The sequence below is a fragment of the Eleutherodactylus coqui genome, chromosome 5, assembly GCF_035609145.1.
Source record: "Eleutherodactylus coqui strain aEleCoq1 chromosome 5, aEleCoq1.hap1, whole genome shotgun sequence".
In the NCBI taxonomy this organism is placed as follows: domain Eukaryota; kingdom Metazoa; phylum Chordata; class Amphibia; order Anura; family Eleutherodactylidae; genus Eleutherodactylus; species Eleutherodactylus coqui.
This window is the reverse complement of record NC_089841.1, coordinates 206,860,265-206,884,332: the sequence shown is the minus strand read 5'-3', so window position 1 is coordinate 206,884,332 and position 24,068 is coordinate 206,860,265. Positions and strand designations below refer to the sequence as shown.

General features: G+C 44.0%; 1 protein-coding gene across 2 annotated transcripts; it reads right to left on the bottom strand.

Annotated features, from left to right (window-relative positions):
• Positions 1–225: 225 nt before the first annotated feature.
• Positions 226–22,290, bottom strand: GKAP1 (G kinase anchoring protein 1). Of its 2 annotated transcripts, none has more exons than XM_066604122.1 (13): positions 22,143–22,290; positions 20,566–20,626; positions 16,888–17,125; positions 15,039–15,179; positions 14,238–14,315; positions 11,779–11,902; positions 10,370–10,392; positions 6,356–6,505; positions 4,986–5,087; positions 4,837–4,900; positions 4,185–4,255; positions 1,556–1,627; positions 226–413 (listed from the first exon to the last, which is right to left on the bottom strand). In XM_066604122.1, the coding sequence occupies exons 3-13, from the start codon at positions 17,104–17,106 to the stop codon at positions 363–365; spliced, it is 1,095 nt and encodes a 364-aa protein (XP_066460219.1). In that variant the 5' UTR covers positions 17,107–17,125; positions 20,566–20,626; positions 22,143–22,290; the 3' UTR covers positions 226–362. The 2 variants fall into 2 exon arrangements, with proteins under 2 accessions (XP_066460219.1, XP_066460220.1); XM_066604123.1 differs by having other exon boundaries at positions 22,111–22,253.
• Positions 22,291–24,068: the final 1,778 nt, after the last annotated feature.

Below are 24,068 nucleotides of genomic sequence, written 5' to 3'. Positions count from 1 at the left end.
GCTATGTCATTGAAAGAATAAAGACTTTATGAACTTTGCACCTTGAACGCCGTTACGTCTTCCTTCAATGGCACTTTGATGGGTGTCAGTGTGATGTCCGATAAGAGTTTCTCAGGTGCAATTGGCATACAGCCCTGTGAATCCGGCTTTAGTATGCGGTTTCATTACTACATAGTACAAAGTTCACATAGTCCCAAGCGGTTTGATGCGTAAAGACCAAGTATGCAAATGGAAGAATAAGTTTTATTTAGTCATGAAAAACTAACAATGAATGGCATTGAACAGCAGTATTTAAACTCTGCAGAAAAACTTAGTGCTTTTAGAAAATGTTCCATCTCTTCCACTCATGTGGAAACAGTTGATCATCGGCCATGGTCAGACTCCGAGTTTCTTTTTCCCTTCTTACCACCGCCCTACAGAAGACAAATAAAGCAGAAAAGTGAAACACTTCTACTAGAATATGACTGGTGGGTAAGAGGCAAGATATATAATAAACACCATTCTGATTAATTTACTATTTTCCATCTATTCGCCTCTTGACTGATGTAACTCACTACTAATCAGTCTTCCTCCCACTGAACTCTTTCCTGTAATCTATCCCCAAAACAGCAGCCAGACTTACCTTTTCGGTCAACTGCTACATAGATGCCTCCACCCTGTGCCCGTCACTGCACTGTTTGCCCATCCACATTTAAAAAGGCTTCCATCAGCACCTTCAGCTGCAAAAGCTACAGTGCTTAAAAAGGTGAAGAAATGGGAGTCGTGTTTTATATTCACCTGGCCCTCGGTTCCTGCGCTGTATTCCCATAAACTTGGCTTGCACACAAAGCTTGACTCTTTCCAGAAGGCTCTGCACATGCACCTCCCATAGAGATGAATGAGAGCAGCTGAAAAAAGTCAAGCTGTGTAGTTAATGGGGACCCAGCACACCGCAGAAACTGGCAAGTATTAAATACAGCTCCCCAGTCTCCCAATTCTCTCACATTTGAACACTATAACACTTTATGTTGCTCAAAAGCTGCTGACAGAGACCCTTTAAACTCATCCATAAAGCTCTCCACAGTGCTGCGCCTCCCAGTGTCTCCTCCCTCTGCCCTGTCTACCACACAATCTGAGCTCTCAGCTCTACTATTACACCAAGTTCTGTAGTCGGAACCTCCCACTCACATCTCCAAAACTTTTCTCAAACTGCTCCAGCCCTCTGGAATGCGCTACACCAGACATCAGGTCAATCCCCAAAACCCACAATTTTAAGCGTGCCCTAAAAACACATCTCTTTAGGCCCTCACTCCTATTGTTCAAGTTGGTCATTCGTTTTATACTGTATATTGTCCGATTATGTCTGTACATGGGCCGTCTGATTTGGAAAGAAACTATTAGAAGAGTATGGCTTTTATCGTTATTTTACAGCGTTCTTTGGACGCTGTAAAAAATTAAAAAATAATTTATATTACCTATCTGGAAATAGCTTTTAAGGGAAATTTATTTTTTCCATAAAATATTCAATGATCAGGACTATATTCTATGGCTGCTGCTACAATTCCTGTAAACTTACCTTTCCGAGCTCTGCTTGTAAAGTTTTCACTTTAGATCGTTCTTGTTCTAAAGCAGCATGCAGACCAGTGACCTGGAGAAAAAGCAGGGAAATGTACAAACGTGCTCTGCTTTACTTTGGGTAACATTCATATTTTAGAGAAAAAAACCCAAACAGGCCACAGACAATATGCTGGGTTTTTTTACAATATGCAGACATTCTCCTGAAGCATAGCATTGCCAGGGCCTCCAACCATTACATTTCTCTTGTACATCACCTATACTCTGGAACTCACTACCCCAACTTAACACAATCCTCACCAACTCGAAAAGCTTCAAAAGGAGCCGGAAATATGTACCTCTTCAGAAAAGCCTTCTAACTACAGTAACCATATTGCTACCACTATAAGAGTAGCTTCTACCCTCACCTATTTGGTCGCCTATGGGACCCCATGATGTTCCCAATGGGCTGCTATGGCACTCGAAGGCTTAAAGATGGCCTCTGGGTCTCCCAGTGACAGTGGCCTATGAGGATCAGCCTCTGGCTATGCTTCATAGGCAATATAATACTTTTCTATACTAATATTTATGTTCCCTAGTGGGACACAAATTTACCATGTTTAAAAAAAATAAATATCACAAATCTAGTATCGCCGTGTAAGAAATGACCAAAGGAGAAAAATAATCAGTACTTTTAACACATACGGTGCACACCACGTAAACAAAAGAATATCAATATAAAAAGTGTCAAAAATAACCAATTTTGTATTTCTCGCCTCACAAATCAACTGAATAGGAAATGATCAAAAAGTCATATGGATCGCCAAATGATACCAATAAAGATTTCAATTAGTTCCTCCTAAAAAAAAAAAAATTGCCCCAAAAAACATTATTGAGGGAAGAAAATTGTTGTTAGGGGTCTTTCAATACTACAAATTAAAAATTTTTTTTTTTTTTTAAATAGTGTTTTTTTTATAAGTGAAAAAGTAGCAAGGTATAGAGGTGGGGGTTGGGGGGGGATAAAAACACTATAATATATTAAATTATAATATCTATGTATATTTGGTATGCAATCATAGTGATCTACAGGATTAATGGAACATCTATACTGCACGATGAACACCGTAAAAAAAATTAAACATGCCAGAATAGCAGATTTGATTAATCTTACCTCTAGAAAAAAAATTTATGAAAAGTGATCAAAAATATTATATGTTCCCAGGAATGGGAAAAATGAAGACCAGAGCTCATCCTGCAAAAACAGGCCTTCCAAGAGGTTCGTTGATGGAAGAATAAAAACATTCTGGCTGTTAGAATCCGGAACAGAATGGGAGGAATTGGGCTAAGCAACACATGTGAAAAAGACTTGGGCATACTAATAGATTATAGACTGAACATGAGTCAACAATGTGATGCAGCAGGCAAAAAGGCAAACACAATTCTGAGATGTATTAAGAGAAGCATAGAGTCTAGATCATGTGAGGTAATCATCCCCCTCTACTCTTCCTTAGTCAGACCTCATCTGGAATACTCTTTAAAAATGGAGACAAACTGGAGCAAGTTCAGAGAAGAGTTACCAAGATGGTGAGCGGTCTGCAAATCATGTCCTATGAGGAACGGTTAAAGGATCTGGGAATGTTTAGCTTGCAAAAAAGAAGGCCGAGAGGAGACTTAACCCTTTCCAATCCAATTATTTTTTCACAAATAAATTGGAGCTGGTGAGAATGGATGAGAAAAAATACATTTCCCTGCACCCTCCTGAACTGACAGAGTTCAGGAGGGTGCAGGTGCTCACTGCACCATGGAAGGGCCTGCTTACCTGTCCGGTGTCTTCCGCATTCTCTCTTCTGCCTCCCGGCTCGGCGATCATGTGACCGCTGGGGTCAGGTGGCACCGAGCGGTCACATGATCGCCGAGCCAGGAGACAGAAGGGAGAATGCGGAAGACGCCGGACAGGTAAGCAAGCTCCCCCCACAGTGCAGGCTCCCGGCTCGGCGTTCATGTGACCGCTGGGGGTCAGGTGACACCGGCGGTCACATGATCGCCGTCCGGAATCTCCGTGCATTACATAGCGCTAATTGAGCGCTATGTAATGTGTAAAGTAGAAGGGAGAAAGGGTTAAAAACCCTTTCTGCCTTCTCCTCGGAGGTCCTCAATGAGGATCAGTGCAGGAGTGCATCTGCACCCGATGTGTCTGATGATCGGGTGCCGATGCACTTCTGCACTGCAGTGTCGGGCCTGCCCCGACATTGGAGCTGTGAAAGGAAATTATGATGTCGGGGCAGGCCCGACATTGGATTGAAAAGGGTTAATAGCTGTCTACAAATATCTGAAGGGCTGTCACAGTGCAGAGGGATCAGCCCTATTCTCATTTGGACAAGGAAAGACTGGAAGCAATGGGATGAAACTGAAAGGGAGGAGACACAGATTAGATATTAGAAAAAAAACTTTGACGGTGAGGGTGATCAATGAGTGGAACAGGTTACCAAGGAAGGTGGTGAGTTCTCCTTCAATGGAAGTCTTCAAACAAAGGCTGGACAAATATCTGTCTGGGATGATTTAGTGATCCTGCCCTGAGCAGGCGGTTGGACCCGATGACCCTGGAGGTCCCTTCCAACTCTACCATTCTGTGATAAGGTTTGTTTTCTTACCTGTAATGTTAATTCGTTCTTAATGGTTACCAATTCTTCTACTTGAATAAGAATTTCGGCTTTGTCCTTCACTAAATTGGAAAGCAGAAAATCAGGACTACTTACTACATAAAAATAGAAATGTAAAGGGTTACTCCCAACTCAGCAAGTTGTCCCCATCCACAGACAGGTGCTTGAACTCGGCTATCTCCAATCCATTGAAGTGAATTGAGTGGATGTGTGCATGAAAGCCCTCTGCTGCCACACCTACAGGACATTATAGGACTGAGATCTCAGGATAAGGGGTGGGAGGTAAGCGGGGTCCCCAGCAAGTGGACCCCCACAAATAAGCAAGTAATCCCGCATTCTATAGATAAGGGATAATTTGCCGAGATGGAAATAACCCTCTGACATTTAAACATTCTACATTGTACCAGTACCATTCAGCAGCTCTTTAGTCACCCACTGCACCAAATGACATAGCGATGTTTATTCTTATATAGCATTAAGGTAGAGCCTCCTGTGGGGCAGAGTGTTTTTGTTTTGGAAACAAACAAACACACACACATCCCCTGACTCCCGTCACCACACGGAAGAGCACTGCTAAGTGCCGTTTTGTGGCGAGTGTCCCTTTAATACAAAGTAAAACTAAAACAAGCAGTAAAACACTTACTTTCACCTTCTTGTAACATTTTAAGAACTTGCGCATTCCTGGCTTTAACTTCTTTGTATTTTGTCTTTATCAAAGGAAAGGAAAAGGCAAAATGTAAAGTCAAAGTGGAAACTCTCGGGAATTAAAGGCAGGCGATTGTATTTCTGTACCTCCCACTGTGAGATGATGCTCTTCAGATGCTTGATCTGCGTGTCCTTCTTCTCCAGGGCCAGCTTCAGTAGCTCTGTCCTGCCATCCTTCAGGCCAGGCTCCTGTATAGTCAAGTTACAGTCAGATTAGTTTTGCCCTTTGACTATTTAGTACAATTTCTGCCAAGATTGGTTTTGCAATGCAAGGGTTACATCAAAATCAGGTCACTCCCTTAATTGTCCGGTTTTCTGTCTGTATCTACCAAGGCTCCGAACGAAGACCGGGTTGCGCACTTTATTTTCTGTAATGGTATCATTTTCCATTGTGTACTCCTGTCCATTTGGTAATCTTCAGTAATTTGCATCCATTTGGTATTGTGCTTGCCAAATAGAAGAAAGTTTACTGCGTATTAACCCTTTCACTACTAGGGGTGTTTGGGGCCTTTGCATCTACAGCAAAATTTCACTTTTTGAAATGCAAGGTCATAGGCGATTTTTATTTTTTTTTTGCCTTTTAGTCTACCCCCCCCAAAATTTAGTTTTTTTCAGAACACATGGGGCTTTCATATACAACTGGAGTGGATATTAACCCCTTAATGACGCAGCCCTATTTTTTCCCCCCATTTTTGTTTTTTCTCTCCCCTTCAAAAAAAAATCGTAACTCCTTTATTCAGCCATCGACGTAGCTGTATTCGGGCTTGTTTTTTGCGGGACGAGTGGTATTTTTTTTGGTACTATCTAATGTACCGTATAGGATACTGAAAACCTTTACGTGGAGTAAAATGAAAAAGAAATGACATTCCGCCATTTTTGGTGAGTCTTGTTTCTACAGCGCACAAACTGCAACAAATATGACAAATTTATTCTATGGGTCAGTACGATTACTACCAGGGCCCCTGATGGTCAGACCTTCACCAAACACTAAAAAGGGGGTCCCACGTGCCTAAGACTGGCAAAGCTCATGCTCGGCCACTGCTTCATTCATTTCAATGGGGCCACCAAAAATAGCCAAGCTCATTGCTTTGCCATCTTCAGCACTCCCGCTGAAATGAATAGAGCATGTGCATGGTTACTCCATTCGTTTACCAGTCTCTCAGTGGGAACACGAGATCCTCATTCTGGTCATCCGTGGTGGTCTGACCCCCACTGATCAGCTAGTTACCCCTTAAATTTATCTTACTGGAAAAATCCCTTTAAGAAGGATTTCTTACAGTCTTTAATGATAATTAGTGGGATCTGGATGATTTTCTCTCATTCATTTCACATGAGAACAACCTTGTGCCATAAATTAAAACTGCCCCGTTCTCAGGATTGGTGAAGGCACAATGACTGGACCCCTGCCAATCACCTTCTGACAGGCCAAGAACCAAATGAGAACAATGCCAACCTACCACAGAGTAATCGGAAGACACAAAGCTCTCCATTACTTCAGGAGCAGTGTGTTCTTTTCTTTTTTCTTTAAGAAGTATTTTGGTCACATCATCTTCCAGTTTATTAAAGAAGCCACGGTCATGAGGTAACATCACAGGGGACTTTACGTCCTGGAGAATCAGATTAAAAATGGGGAGAAAGAAATATATACAGGATGTCCCAAAAATGTATAAACACACTTCAATTCAAATTTAAAAAAGGGCATAAATGACCACTATTGACTATATGGCGGCAATACGTGGTATTCATATAGTCTCTGAGGGTATGTTCACACGGAGCAGAAATGCTACAGAATTTCCTATCTAACTCAGAGTCAAAGTCCGCAACATTGATGTGGATTTGCTACGGAAATTCTGCAGCATTTCTGCCTCATGTAAACATCACCATAAGAGGCCAATAGTCGCATGATTGCTAATGCCACCACCTGATCATCAGGAGAGTCAAGTAAGCTGGCAGAGGCATTCTTGACTGGAGATGAAATTTTGTTTGTGTGGTAGTTTGCCAAAATCAGAAGTTTCTGTTAATAATGGTGCCCACTTTGAGCACATACCGCTAGTGCAGAAGTCAGACATAACGTGCAGCTACTTTTTGATGTCCATATAAAGCTTTTACGCATGTGGCTGTACAGTATACATATTTTCTGGTACACCCTATATTTTACCCAAAATGTAAACATATATACAAGCTGAAATGTTTTCACAACGGATTACTTGCGTGCGCACTAAAATAATTCCTAGAAAGGGAATCCATAAATAGTTTCCAAGAAGTTGTACCCAGACGCCCTTCCCCATTGTTTAGTAAATGTGATTTCCGTAGTGCACTTTACTACTACTACACACACACACACACACACACACACACACACAAACAACAGACTGAATAGAGGACGCTCTTACTGACTGCATCATATAAATCTGCTCCATACCCAGCAGGTATCAGTTAAAGGGGTTGTCCCGCGCCGAAACGTTTTTTTTTTTTTTTTTTCAACCCCCCCCCCCCGTTCGGCGCGAGACAACCCCGATGCAGGGACGTACAGAAAGCTTACCGGAGCGCTTACCTTAATCCCCGCGCTCCGGTGACTTCTATACTTACCTGTGAAGATGGCCGCCGGAATCCTCTTCCTCCGTGGACCGCAGCTCTTCTGTGCGGTCCATTGCCGATTCCAGCCTCCTGACTGGCTGGAATCGGCACGTGACGGGGCGGAGCTACACGGAGCCTGCATTCTGCACGAGCGGCTCCATTGAAGAGAGCAGAAGACCAGGACTGCGCAAGCGCGGCTAATTTGGCCATCGGAGGGCGAAAATTAGTCGGCACCATGGAGACGAGGACGCCAGCAACGGAGCAGGTAAGTAAAAAACTTTTTATAACTTCTGTATGGCTCATAATTAATGCACAATGTATATTACAAAGTGCATTATTATGGCCATACAGAAGTGTATAGACCCACTTGCTGCCGCGGGACAACCCCTTTAACAGGGCTTAGAGGGGCCGTCAGTCCATTTTTTAATTAGGAGCTTAAATGTGTTGAAACAAAAAGCAGCTGTATTTATCCATCCTCTACAACGGCAATCCAGTGCTGCAGCGCCATGGTCCCCCCCCCCCCCCCCATGCTTTGCTGCAGCCCCACGGCCCCCACCTGACCACTGTAGCCAATCAGAGTCTACAGCGGTTATGTGCCGTTATCCTGCTATCTCTACTCAGATGCTAGAAGAACAGCACCTGACCGATGTGGCCTCTGATTGGCTGCTGTGGTCAGGTGATAGCCGTTACACCACAACAAAGACCAGGAGCAGCACGGGCCTGCAGCTCTGATTGTTGGGACTGAGGACTGGCAAGTACCCCTGCGTGTGTTATTTAAAAACACATTTGGAGCTATAATTAAAAAAAAAAAAAAAAAAGGAGAAAAAAAATTGTCCGCAACCAGACAACCCCTTTAATAGGCAACAGTGAGGCCATGATGCCATTCACACGAATTGAGCAAAATGCAAATGCAAGACTAATTGCAGCATGTTATATCTTGCAAGTATTCCATGCGCACACACAGTAAGGGTGCATTTAGACAACCGTATATCGGCTGGGTTTTCACGCCGGACGATATATGCCGCGTCTCTCTGCAGGGGGAGGAGGCTGGAAGAGCCAGGAGCAATGCTCTGAGCTCCTGCCCCCTCTCTGCCTCCTCTCCACCCCCCTGCACTATTTTCAATGAGGAGAGGCGGGACGGGGTGGAGCTAATTCCCTAAACTTAGCCCCGCCCCCTTTCATTGCAAATAGTGCAGAGGAGCAGATAGGGGGTGGAGAGGAGGCAGAGAGGGGGCGGGAGCTCAGAGCACTGCTCCCGACTCTTCCAGCCTCCTCCCCCTGCAGAGAGAGACGCCGTATATCGGTTGGGCGTGAATACCAGTTGATATAAGGTCGTCTGAATGCGCCCTAAGATAGTACATGGTGAAGGGCGGCACGCAACTGCTATGTAATGGCATTCATCTGGATGAATAAAGGACGAGATTCCCAAAGAAGGACGAGTCGCCAACACTTGCTAGAATTTTGAAATTAGGATTCAACGAAGAAAGAGAAGTGATAATTAGTGGCAATGCAGTGCGATTTAGTATGCATATCCTGGATCAGCCAGACTGGTATCAGAGCTTATTTGGTAAATTTATGGAAAGGGTACACTATCTGTCTCTAGATGATCGCCTTTAAGTGATGTACATAATTCACTGATACACGAGCTCTTGTGATCTCGTATGTGGGACCCGAGCCTTTCTGCATCTGGAGGTGTATATGGTAGTAACCATTAGTTCCACATTATAGATGAGCTACTGACAATCTGGTGCCAATGACGCTATTGCTGATGTCATACAACCTGAACAGCTGATTAGGTTTCACCATATCTTGCAACGCAATATAATAAAAAAATAGTGCTGCTTGCGGCTAATTATCTTATGGTGACCCTACCAATCTGTGAGGATTGAGGGATTATATTTAGTGTACCACCCACTTTAGATTAGTAGGTTGAGAAGTTGTTAATGGTATAGGGGACATGATTTGTCCCTTATAAGTACCCTGGTAGGGGCTACTACAGTAAGCTTGACACTAATATCTGTAGGTATGGTGATGACCTATAAATAAATCCCTACATCATCATTACTATCAGATACTTCTCTCTACATATCTAACATATTATTTAGTAATTGCATGGCCTAGTGTCATCTTATAATTGGTAAAATATATATACACACACGTGTTCACGTTTTTTTAAGTATTTCAAATAAAAAGTTATTTTTTAGGATTACTGGCCCCTTTCGGTGACTGTTCTCATTTTGGGGGCAAATTTGTATATCCTGGTCAAATATCACAGGGTGGGTATGTATAAAATTATAACATATATTATTATATACACTTTGCTCCTTATAAGGGCAGTCATCCCTCTTTTACCTTGGAGGGGTGCATGACATATATATCTATATATGTATATAATATATTTGTGCGTTACACACACACACTATCAAAGTGTGTGTGTGTGTGTATATATATATTATATATATATATATATATATATATATATATATATATATATATATATATATATATATATATATATATATATATATATATATATATATATATATATATATATATTTTACCCCTCGCCCAGTTTAGTCCAAACGTTTTTTTTTTACGTTTGTATGTTTTGTGTTGTCTGTCAATTAGCCCCGTTTTTAGTATGATGCGATAAACACATTTGTTATAGGGTCTCTTCTATGAAGTGTCGGTATCTGTGTTTAGCTTATTGCTACTTCGCTCAGTAAAACACGTAAATCAAAACCTGTACCTAGCCATACTCAGAGGGAAAAGTAATGCAGAAAAACAGATCATTGTAAACATAAGTTCATTTAGCAAAATCAGCCAGTTGTAGATTCAGGGCCAGGGAAGCCCTCTCCTGTGTACCGGTAGTTAGCGCCAGGTCAGACACTTACCTCTGTTTTTTTCATGGATTGTTCTGGAAACACAAAAAAAAAAAGCATTTTAAACTGCAGCAAATGCAGATCTAGTTAATATCTTATGCATCTTTAAGAAACAGACCCCCCTGTCAACGTTAATTAATACTGATATCACTAGCACCCCGCCAGCCGTATTAACTTATTTCATTAACCCCATCAAGACCAGACATTTTTATTTTTTCATCACCGCCTTCCAGGAGTGGGATGAGTTGTACATTATAATGGTACCACTTAATGTACTGAAAAAGTTTAAAAAAGGTTTAAGAGAGGTGTAACAGAAAAATAAAGCATTTGCACCATGGGTTTGTGTTTTAAGGCATTCACAATGTGGTAGAAGTAATATGCGCACTTTATTCTTTGATTTAAAAAAAAAATTAAAAAATTAATTAGTCAAATTCTAAAATCCATAACTTTTTATATTTCCGTTCAAATGGGGCTGTGTGAAGGCTTGTTTTTTTGGGGGGAGGCAAGCTGTTTTTATTGATACCATTTTGGGTTACATATGCCCTTTTGATCACTTTGCATTCAATTTTATTTCGGGGGGGGGAGAAGGGGCAGGGCAGAGACCCAAGAACAGCAAGACTGATGCTTTTTTTTTGCCTTTGGGTGTTGTATAAATTGTGTAATATTTTAATAACCCGTCCTTTCACGAACACAGCGATATCAATAATACTTAATTTTTTGTGAAAATTTTGAAAGAAGGAACTGCTAAACGATCACAGATTTTTTAAACAACCTGTGCTTATGTGATAGCCAAGGCTATAACTAGCTCTACCGCAGGAGCCGACGCCCAGGAGCAGGAGCCAGCAGGCGGATCTCCGCGATCAGCCTATCTGACAGAATCGCGGCAATTTGCAGCATGCTACGAATTGCTAGTCACAACCGGAGAATCGCTATGATTCTCCACTCGTGGACAGGGTGGAAAGCGTTCACTGCGGGGAACGCAATTCAAAAACGCCCGTGGACAGGCAGCCTTAAGAAGATGGATAACAGGAGGTGAAGGAAGCGATGACTCATAGCTGATGTTAGAACTAATAGGGAGTTGTTTACTGTTATTTATTCACAGTGTTCTCTAGTGTCCTCCGGAGCTAGCTCTGATAGCAGCCGTTAATGACGGGTGTCAGTAATTTAACACCCGATGGGTATGGCGCAGGCTCGGTTCCCGAGCCCACTCCATACCTCCTTCAGCGTTTGATGTATAATTAATTAAGTTATATAATGGCAAACCATATAATGAACACCATATAAAACTCCCTAGTTTACTATACAAGTAGCGTCATTGAAGCCTATTTGTATGGAGTTTTCTTTACTGCCATATTAGCCTTTTAAACCGTAAATCCTATCCTGTAGCATTATCAGTAATGACAATGAAGTAAGAGGCTCACCTTCTGATTGGAAGTCCTTCAAAGACACTGTGAGAGACTTGTCCTTCCCTTGTTGGTTCTTTCGCTTATCCTTTTTATTTGCTCTTTTTGACTGAGGGGATACATTTTCTCCATTGTCATTTTCCTTAAAAATAAGAAGCTAATTAGTTTACCATTATATGGCCCAAACAAGTCATGACCTCTTTGAGATACTACAGACAAACCACCCCATATGCTCACACAACCCATACTGCAGCCAGTTCATACGATCATCTGTCTTTTCCAACATGGATAAGGCTGACCAGAATAGTGCGATGTAGGACCGACTTGTCTAATATTGCAATATTCATAGCATATATCTGTTACAGGAGAATATCCAATTCTCATTGATGTACAGCATCCTGTGAAGCACCACTGAGGAGAGCGCTCCCCTCATGAATACCGAGGGCTCATTAGGAACTAGAATCCGCTGGATTCTTTGATCTCTTCTTTTAACAAGAACGGCATTAAAGATGCTCTGTGGTTTGGCCTAGAGGAGGGTGCCTGTAATATACTACCCTATGTAAGATGTTAGGTGTCAGATTTGCTTCACCTGCAACAGAACCTAAGCCATACGATTGGTGGGGGGGGCTCAACTACTGGGAACCCAAAAAAAGAGGGTCCTGACAGGCCTGTGAGAATGATGCAGGGAAGGGGTGGGGGGAGGCGTTGCACATCCTCTTCATTCATGCTGAGCGCTCATACTCTGCAATTTCCGAAGTAGTCATTGAGTTATGTGCAACTTCCACATCATTCATGTGGGGGACCACCATTCACAGGATCAGTGAAGTCCCAGTGGTCAAGCCCCCCACAGATCATAAAGTTATCCCCTATCCTGTGAATAAGCAATAAATTTATATTTTGGATAACCCCTTTAGTGGCACGCCCGGAAAATCTCTGGGACTTGCTGCACTGACCATGCATTTAAACCCGGTAAGTATTAGAATTTCTTGATTGAATTTGCAAAAATTATGAATTCTTTTATTTTTAATTTTCCAAAGTTGTTATAATGTATTCTTTCATTCAAAAAAAAAAAAAAAATGTTGCAATGTGATTGCTGCAATCATCAATACCTGTGAGATTAAATTGCATTGGTGACTCATTTAAAAAACCTGCCCTGTGAGGCATGACATGGTAATAAGAAAATTGCCACTGAAGGGGTTAAACCAGCATTTTATTAATATTAGAGCCAAGGAGGACACTCTGTACATTGGATTTGTTAAAGAGGTGTTCCCATCTCAGCCAAATACTACCGATTACAAGGTGGCTGGAATGACAAACAGTCATGCTGCGCCATTTTTGTAATCTACTATAGAAGTCTATAGTTATGCAAACGGTATAGCACACAGCAAGTTACATTGTTTCCACAGCTCCCCAGTTATAGAAGCAGCATGACTAGCTGCGCTATGCTGTTCTTAAAATTCCAATTAACTTATATGATATTTAAATGGGTGTCCAGTTACAAATGATTGATTTGCCCATCTGCAAGATAGGTCATCAATAATAGATTGGTGTGGCTTCGCCACTTGGGACGCCTGTTGATCAGCTGTTTGCGGGCTACTGTACTCGTGCATTGAGCTGATTTCTGCAGGAAGCAGACAGCTCTGTTCCCACTGCTGTGGCCAGGCTTGGTATTACAGGCAAAGTTCCTATTCATTTCAATGGCTACTTAGTCTGCAATACCAAATCTGGCCACTGCAGTAGGAACGGAGCAATCTACTTCCCGTAACATCAGTTCTGTGCATGAGCACACTGGCCTGGAAAATAGGTTACCAGTAGAGATTCCGGGCCGCAGACCCCTGCTGATCTACTATTGACGGCTTAGCCTGCAGATGGTCAATTAACCCTTTCCAATCCACTGTCTGACCTCTGAAGACATTATGATTTAAGACTGTACAGCTCCGATGTTGGAAGACGTCCGTTGGGGTTCTCTTACTGTATATTGCCAGCCTCTCTGCTGTCGGAGCCTATCCAACGTGTCACCTCATGCAGTACTGGCTTTAGCCAGCATATAGCGCTGTTGAATAGCGGCAGAAAAAAAGAGTAAGCGCCCTAGGAAAGCCAGGATACAAATTGGATTGGAAAGGGTTAATGGTCTGGAAAATGTCAACTCCGTTAGGGAAACGGCACAATACAGGTCGCTCTGCTATTTATGCCCTACTCACCAACCCTGCCCATCGCGGGTCCAAGAGGTGGAATCCGAATCTATTAGACTTTTATAGCATATCCTATGGATTTGCATAACAGTCTAAGATTGAAATCACCTCATATTACCAGGTTGAATGGATATCTCTGGGACCTCAGTATTTTTTTTTTTACACTTCTTTGCAGGTTTTCTGAATTGAGGCCCATCCGTTCTGTTCTATGGGATCCAACTTTTTTCTCTACTAATGTAGTTTGTTTCTTACTGTTCTACATCACCCAACACAGAAATAATGTACCTTTTTCAGTTCTTCATATTCCAGCTTGCTTAGCATTAAGGCTTTTTGAAGATCTGCTTCATACATATCTGATGTAATCTAAAGCAAAGGAACAATGAATGACAAACATTTTTGGGTAGCCGACATCCCGTATTACTGTAGTGGTCTCCCACTTGTTCCATTATGTGGAGTATTACCTCTCTCCACCTTCTTCAGGAGACTTTCAGTAATGAAATGTAGTGAGAATTGTCCTAGGTTATCACTAGCTTGTATACAAAGCAATTACTGTATAATATCTGATATTTAGGCATGCTGATCAACACAACTGCACAATGAAATCTAGGGCAAGCTGTACAGCATATTATTATCTGGCTGTCGTCTGAACTGTACCATCAAAAAGTTGCAATTTTGGTGAAAAATGCGAAAATTGTGATTTTTTTAACGTTTACAGCGGCCCTTGCAATTTTTTTTTAAATGGGCAGGGCTTAGCACTGGGTCACGGCCCATCAGATTAGTTTATGCCAAAGACTGGCGTAAGTAATAGCTCAAAGCTATGCCAGCTGACAGTCGGTGTATATGTCATTCTGAGCCCCAGAGAAGCAGATACACCAAATGTACTAAAGAGCCTTCTCCGAATACATTTGTTACACGCCACCACACACTTAGACCAACATACGAAACACTAGACTATGGGAATATGGCCCTGTCCATAGATTTTCATCTAGGACATTCTAGATTTACGAGTACTGGAAAGCTTCTAGATTGTAAATAATGTGACAAACGTATGCCCTGATCGACCCGGACATACGAATATTCAGGTACCTGTTCGTCTTTTTGCCGCCATTGCTGCCAGTCTTCCTCTTGAGCATCTTTAGGTACACCATGTACTGTCGAGTCCTGCTGAAAGCCGCCACTGGTATGCGAGGACTTTTGTGGGATTTTCTTAAAGGCAAGATTTCGGAGCTACGCAAAAAAAAAAAAAAGTTAAATAATCAGATTTTTCTCAATAGAAGTCTACCTACAATATATAAAACTTTCTGTTTCTAGTCATTTCAGTTTTTTTTTATGTTCTGCTTATTAAAAACGCGCATTTACTAGACATTTTTCTGAATGTGCAGCAAATCAAATGCTGCCACTTTTCAGAGATCTTTTAACAGGACTAGTAGTGATGGTAATAATGACTATTAATATTCGTATTTGTACAGCGCCATTTTTTATAATGTAGTATATTGTTAATCAAATGACAGGCAGAAAAGGACATAAGACTGAAGTAATATCACCACAAGTATGGCGACAGAGCCCGGCCTATACAACCTCCTGTCTGTATGATCTATACTAGTATCACTTACAGATGGGTCATGGATCCATTCAGTGGCCATAGGGCTAAGGTCCATTTACACCAGCAGATCATCGCTCAAACGACAGTGAGTGACCGCTTTGCATAAAGTATTAAGTAGCTATTCAGCTACTTAATAGCAATTAGGTATGCAAATGAAGCCTTAGCTGAAAGCAGTTAATAGCCCAAGGCTATTATCTGCGCTCAGATCCTTTGTTCTCCAGCAGGAAACAATGCTATCAGCACTCCCCGGCAGTTTCTTTGGACCGATATCACGTTTGCCCATGTGAATGTAGCCTAAGGGCTTTTACCCACTAGCGGTTTTTATAACGCTGTGATATCGCTGCGTTTTTTTTAATGGGACTTTCGAATATTAAAAAATCACATCACACAAAAATAGCAACTGTGTGCATATATTTTTTTGGTACCTTTTTTTTTCCTTCTTCCCACCCTCTCCCCTTTAGGTTAATTTCACGCGGATGAGTGCGATATCGGGCCCGATGTTGCGCTCGCCAATGTGTGAATTCTCTGCGGATGCGTCGCGTTTTTGTATCAAAAATGCCTCGCATTACTTCAGGGAAGTAGTGATCCTCCACGGCAGCTTCTACCTGCGGAGGAGGATCGCAGAGTGTTTCCCGTTGTTTTCAATGGGAAACATCGCATTGCACATTACACCATGTGATGCTTTGCTGGCCCCATTGATGCAAATGGCGATGCGTTCCGAGGGAAAGATAGGACATGGCGCTATTTTTTCCTGCACCGCTCAGGTTCATAACCCCATTCAAAAGAATGGGGCTCATATTCGTGCATCTCGCAATGCACAAATCTTACGGGATTTTAGCGGCCGTGTGAGAGCGGCCTTAAGAGAAGTCTATGGGAAAATATCTGGAAACCTTAGTATATACCATGTTTGAAAAAAAATGTTATTGACCCAAAAACCCAAGAAAAATACAAAAAAAATAAAGTGTGCAGTGTGTCAGATTTCCTGACCTCCAGCTAGCACCTACCCACAATATTTTCTGCCCTAAACACACCATTCTGACAAACCGCCAATGTTTGAGAGCTCCCTAGAGCTGCTGTACAGATGCCTCAGGACACCCTGGAATGGAGCGTGGCTCTGGAAGACAGCTCAGACAATGAGAACAACCAGCACTTTGCGATTCCCCTGGTGACAACTGATCACGTAGCAACGTGGAAATTTTACATGGAAAGCTATCAGGATTTCCAAAATCACCATGAAAAAACAATTAAAAAGCTTTATTATACTCAAGTTTCCCCGGAAAACAGGCGGGGAATAGTCCTGTTTCCTGCGCAGGACTAACTGTCAGCCATTACCTCATTTGCCTCGCTCTGTTGCTGCTCTTTCTTCTTTCTCCTTTTCTCCTTCTTCTTCTCATTAGCGTTATTTTTTCCACCTGCCGCAGAACCGCGCAGTTTTCCTGCCCCGCGGCCTCCCTTTGTCTTCTCAGAGTCAGAATCACTGCTACTGTCTACTTTCAGCAGCGCAAAGCGGGAGGCGGTGGTGGGAACCATGCTCACAACAGCGGACGCCATAACGGAGAACAGACACTTCCTGCATAAGAAAGGGGGGAAAAAAAAGTGTGACTAAAAGCAGCAGCCATTACAGCGGCATCATACCTTGTGTGACCGCGACACTATTAGCGTGTATGGCGCCACAGAGCTCAAAATACGGTACATACAGGACTATCCTGAGGGGGAAAACGTTCTTTTGTACAAGTTCATTACCATAGTAACCAGTTAACACGCCGTGTGTGGAAGGACTGAGCAAATAAAAAGGTCTGCATTTTTCTGAAGCAGCGCTGCTCTCCTCCCGCGGACTCATTCACACCGGCGTACTCCGTTTCAGTCCGTGTAATACGCACTGTGCGCATTTCCTGTGTATTGTCGTTTTTTTTTGCTAGAAGGCCCCATTGATTTGATGTGTACAGCCGTAGTGACTATGCACGCGGCATCCGTATTCACTGCGTATTTACATGGTCCCAATGATATTAATGGACCATTTCACAACGGTACGAATCACGTAGATTTTCGCAATAGGTGGTCGGTACAGAGTTTCCGGGTTTTCCCATCTCAACCATGAAAAGCCGAGATGGGAATAGCCCTTTTAATAAATCTTATCCACACAATGCAGAAAAAAATTGTGCTGCGCAATTCATATATGCTGCGGATTGTATATCCGCACCACGTCGATTGTTTCCTGCGGATTTCATCCTCTGGAATATATAGGGCCAATCCACAACATTATGCGTGGATTTGGCTGCTGTGGACCATACAGCAATAGAGGAACTCGATCCCCTGCCGCGTCTGGGGAAATCCCTTCAGCCGCGGCAGGGGGTGAAGGAGTTCCCCACGGAGATGAAGGGATTCCCCGCAGTGATGCGAGGCTGTTTCCATATGCAAACGCCTCGCATCCAGGGGTTTCATATGGATTGTGAGGGCGATATCGGGTCGTGATTCACATCCCCATATCGCTCCCGCCAGTGTGAAGCCGGCCTCACAGTTCGGCCCCACTCTGATATAAGTTAATGGACAGCCGTGGCGCTGCCTGTAACACCGCGAGAACTGCAGCTAAACAGCGCTCTACGGATGAGCTGCGTACAACGAGCTTGATGTACGGACGGCCATGTTCACACGCGTCGGCATGTGAATATTTTTAATAGAATCTATGGCAGAAACAGGAATTTCTGCCATAGGTTAAAACCATTTTAATCTGCAGTTTGGGATTTTTAACCTCCACAGCACATTCATTACTCTGCTGTATGTAAACAGGGGTAAAAATACTCCAATCACTTCTACCAACTGCAGAACGTCAGCATTCAGGATGTAGGTATGGACTCCGGGCCTAAATGTGTGAACGTGGCCATAGTGGTCCGTACAATCAAAGCTCTGGTACAGGGTGGCCACGGAACAGTAGGCCGGCACCGCACTCTTACGAAAGCTGACTGAAGGAACATCTGTGTTGCCTGTAGCAACCAACTGCTGAGGTAAAGTGAAGGCTGCGCTGTGATTGGTTGCTATGGGCAACACAGATGTTCCTTTAGTCAGCTTTCATAGGAGTGTGGTGCTGGCCTAGTTTTCCAGGGCATTAAGCTTTGATCTTACGGGCCACTATGGCCACGTTTACATATTCAGGATGTAGGTACGGACTCCGGGCTTAAATGTTAACAGAATCGGCTGATGTTCCAAAGATTCTGTGAGACGACTGCGGCGCGGCCATCATCATCATCTTCACACATGTATAGTGGCTGTGAATGTAATACAATACAACAAGGAGCAGAGGAGTGTTATGGATGATTAGACAGCACACAGCTGTTATCACTGAGGTGTACACGCAGCATATACAGGGGGGCCAGAAAGTCTTTACTTCATTTCACTTTTTTTCATTTTGTTATGTTGTGGCATTGTGCAAATTAAAACAAAATTCTAGTTTTCCCCCTCGATCTGCACTCAGGACCCCATAATGACAAAGTGAGAACACAATGGGAGAAATCTTTGTAATTTTTTTTTTTTTTTTAAGAAAACCCAACATTTTGCATTGACATAAGTATTCACCCCCCTGTACTCAGTACCTCGTTAGAGCACCTTTGGCAGTGATTACAGCCTCCAGTCTTCTTGGTATGATGCCACAAGGTTTGCACACCTGGATTTGAGGATTTTCTGTCATTCTTCTCTGCAGATCCTCTCAAGCTGTCAGGTTGGATGGGGGCCGTCTGTGGACAGACATTTTCAAGTCTCTCCAGAGATGTTTGATTGGGTTCAGGCTGCGACACTCAAGGACATTCACAGAGTTATCCCTAAGGCCCTCCTGTGTTGTCTTTGCCATGTGCTTAGGGTCATGGTCTTCTTAGAAGGTGAATCTTCTGCTCAGTCTGAGGTCCCTTACGCTCTCAATCAGGTTTCATTAAGAATGTCCCTGTACTATTCAGCTTTCCATCAACCCTGACCAGTCTCCCTGTCTCACAGCATGATGCTGCCACCAGCAGGCTTCCCTGTATGGATGGGATTCGGAAGGTGTTGAGCGGTGACTGGTTTCTCCAGACACAATGCTTAGAACTGAGGCCAAAAAGTTCCATCTTGGTGTGATCAGACCAGAGAATCTTGTTTCTCACAGTCAGTCCTTCAGGTGCTTTTGGCAACTCCAGGTGGCTTTCACGTGCCTTACTGAGGCTTCTTTCTGGCCGCTCCGCCATAAAGCCCGGATTGGTGCAGTGATGGTTGACCTTCTGGAAGTTTTTCCCATCTGCACACAGACTCTTTGGAGCTCAGCCAGTGACCATTTGGGTTCTTGGTCACCTCTCTTACCAAGGCCCTTCTCCCCCTATTACTAATTTGGTGGGTCGGCGGCTCTAGGAAGAGTCCTGCTTGTTCCAGGCTTCTCCCATGTAAGAATTATGGAGGCCGCTGAGCTTTTGGGAACCTTCAGGGCAGCAGAAATATTTTTGTAGCTTCACCAGCTCTGGGCCACAAGTAGTGGACTCCAGTCAAGGTGCAGAAACATCTCAAAGATGATCAAGAAAAAATGGGAGGCCCCCGGAGCTAAATATCAAGTGTCCTACCCGAAGGGTCTGAATATTTATGGTAGGGTCAAATATTAGAAATCTAAAAAAAAATTAAAAACTCACATTCTGTTGTCACTTTGTCATTATGAGGGATTCAGTGCCGAATGATGGGGCATTTATTTATTTAAATTTGCACAAGGCCACAACATAACAAAACGTTAAAAAAGTGAGAGGATCTGAAAACTTTCCGGACTCTCTGTATGAGCAGCGAATCATTAACAGGCCGTGTGCCGTGACCTCATAGGATTTGGTTATGTGGCTGAAACCAGCGAGCACAGGACCACAGCGGACAGGATCTCCTTCCTTTTTTCCTCACAAGTGCAGTTGTCCTTTTCTCACAGTCGGTAACATTTCCCGTATCCGCCACATTCACGGATCACTACCATTAAGATTCTGGAGCCGGACAGACATACGCCAGACGACATTCACTTACCAGATAAAGGAGCTCAGTTATACAAGTCGCTGACTGAGGGGCTCACTGACAGGTTCACAATCTGAAAAAAAATAATAAAAACTACGTGACATGAGACATTTTTTTTAACACATTACCCATCCACAACAGTTTGCATAATATACTGAACTCTGAGGTATTGCAGCATGTAACTAAAACGCAGTGAATTACAGATATGGATATAAGTGGCGGTCCAGGGAGTCCCATCCACCACCTCTAAGGCACCGCTACCCATCATGCCATGGCACACTGTCACCCAGGCCTGATCAAAGCCGCCAACCCGTCCCGCTCTGACAACGCAGACATTTCTGTTGCTTTTAGGAGAAAGTTGGGTATTGACCAAAAAACACCCAGCGCACAGCAAGTCCCCATCCGCATGCGGATCTGCAGTGCATCCATGGGTGCAGATCCACATCAAACCCCGCTACGTGTAAACATACCGTAAATCTGCTACTAGCAGCGGAGAGTATCACTAGGTAGATGGCAATACAGGACCTCAGGAAAGCTGGGTGACAACTTCCATAGGACTTCTTTTGTTAAAGGAATTCTCTGGGATTTTACGATCCTCAGAGGGAATCATCAATATTAGATGGGGAAGAGCCCACCGCTTAGGACTGATCAGCTGATCTCTGTCATTATGGAAACAGGCAGCGCTGTCCATAGCGCAGTGGCCCAGGATGGTACTGCAGGCACAACTCCCATTGAATGCAACAGGAGCTGCATCTACAATACCAATGGGGGTGCAGCATTACGGACAGCGCTATCCGTCCCGCTTCTGTCAGCGCCAGACAGACAGAGAACAGCTGAACCCACTGATCAACATTTATGACCTACGTTGCTACTTTGAGTATAGCAAAGTCCCAGACAACCCCTTTAACCAGATCATCACCCAGCTTTTCCAGTAACCTGACCAGTCTGCAGGGCCCCGAGACCCGGCATCACCCAGCTTTCCTAGTAACCTGACAATTCTGTAAGGCCCCTGAAATCCAGCATCATCCAGCTTTCCCAGTAACCTGACCAGTCTGTAGGGACCCCGAAATCCAGCATCACCCAGCTTTCCCAGTAACCTGACCAGTCTGTAGGGACCCCGAAATCCAGCATCACCCAGCTTTCCCAGTAACCTGACCAGTCTGTAGGGCCCCCGAGATCCGGCATCACCCAGCTTTCCCAGTAACCTGACCAGTTTGTAGGGCCCCCGAGATCCGACACCATCAAGCTTTCCCAGTACCCTGCCCAGTCTTCAGGGCCCCCGAGATCCGACACCACCAAGCTTTCCCAGTACCCTGCCCAGTCTTCAGGGCCCAGAGATCCGCATCACCCAGCTTTCCCAGCCCCCTGAGGCTCAGCAGGAGGAGGCAGTGAGCTGGTAGAATCATCGTCTCTACAAGGATGATCAGCCCTCCCCGGTCTTGCACTGTCTGAGTCCGACCAGGCCCGCATATTGCAGAGCCGCCGCCCGAGCCCCATATAACAGAGAACAGGCCGTGAGCAGCCAGGGGTACTGCCGAGTCCTCCACCGTCATCTACCTGCCGTCCCGGCCGCAGCACAGAGCCACTACCTCGCTAGGATCAGTCCAGACACCTGCGCGCAGCAGCTGCACTCTCTCTACGGAAGCCTGTCGGAGACACAAAGCAAGATGCGACCTTCAAGCTCCGCCCATTCGATAAACAGCCGCTGGAGCAGGAACTGCCTGCAGGCCGCGGGGAGGGAGGAGAGACGAGCTCCGTGGACGGGGGCGTGGCTGCTGGATATGGGCGGGGTCTTCAGAAGTCGTTAGTCAGATGTCTATAACAACACACAGGGCAGATTAATGATACGGTCTCACAGTCCATAGCAACCAATCACAGAGCAGCTCTCATTCCTCACTGTCCTATTGAAAAATGTAAGCTGTGCTGTGATTGGTTGCTATGGACTATAAGACAGTTTCATAAAGCACCTAAAGGTTCCGCATTAGGGCTCCTTCACACGAGCGTATATGTATTTGCACGCGCCTCAGCGCATGTATTGCACAGATGATGTTCAGTTTTGTGTAAACAAACACGCAGCGATTGACATGGCCAAGTCGTCCAATCCATTCCAGATGTGTTCTTTATCCAGTGGAACTACGCAGCGCATCGCGCATCTTCTAGCGTATTGCGCACATATTTGCGCACTCCCTATAGACTTCTATGATGCCCTTTTGTGCATATCTGCGAAGAAAAGTAGAGCATGCTTTTTTTTTTTTTTTGCACAAACGAAATACAAGCGCCAAATACCCTCCTGTGAGCGAACCCGTTACAATCAATGGCTCTATTCCCTGCTTATTGTGTACGCACATACGCCCGTGTGAAGGGGCCCTAAGGGCTTATGTCTACGAGTGGGTTTGAACTCCGGGATTAGACAATCATGGGCGCCCGCAGCCTAATTAAAGCATGCAGGTTTGTTCCGGTCCGGAAAACAGATCGCAGCATGCTCCGTTTTGGCGCGGATCCCACAGGGACGCCTTCCATTGAAGTCAATGGAAGCCATCCGATCTGCGGTACACCCGAAACTGTCAGCCGGTTGTGCTGCAGGTCCCGCGGGAAAGCAGGAGATTTAAAAAAAAAAAAAAAAAATCACCACTGCGGATGGAGGGGATGATGGACGACCCGCACGCATCCGGACTGGTAAGTAATGTCCTCACTGCGTGCCGTGGACATTAGGCCGGAAGGGGGCCAATATCCGCTAACCACGTATCTGCTTGAAAACACATGCCAATGGCAGATGGAACAATACCTCTACAGCGCCACCTATTGGAAGGCAACATTCCTTCACGTCAATGTCAGACATTTTAACCAGTCTTATAACAATGACTGGGAATATGAGCCAAAGCTGGAGTCTTCCGCAGCAGAAAGCGATACCATGTACAGATGGGCTGTTTGGGGGTTTTTGCCCCTCATCAGTGCGCAGTAGGGTGCTGGCTGGCTGGTGAGAGGCCTATGAGGTGGGTCGGGAGGGGTCCAGTTTTCCTTGAGGCCTCTTTCACACTATATCGTCGTTGTGTTCTGTGCAATATTGCTGTGTTTTCTCGCAGTGATATCACAATTTTGTAGCGCTCTTTCGCTGGGATTCTTGGGGAGTGGGGGTTAAATATAAGCCCTACCCCGAAAATAAGCCCTGGCTACATTTAAAAAAAGAGTCCAAAACAAAAAAAAACTATACATTACCTACCATGTTTCCCCAAAAATAAGACAGTGTCTTATATAAATTTTTGTTCAAAAAGGTTTAACTTTTTTACATGTATAGCTGCCTGGACACTATTTAAATTGACTTTTTTAAATTAACTGTTAGCAGGGCTTACTTTTGGAGTAGGGCTTATATTTCAAGCATCCTCAAAAAGCCTTAAAAATCATTTTGCATCCTCAAAAATTCTGGAAAATCATGCTATGTCTTATTTTCAGGGTATGTCTTATTTTCAGGGAAACAGGGTAACAGGCGCTGTCTGCTCTGCCGCACTTCTCCAGAA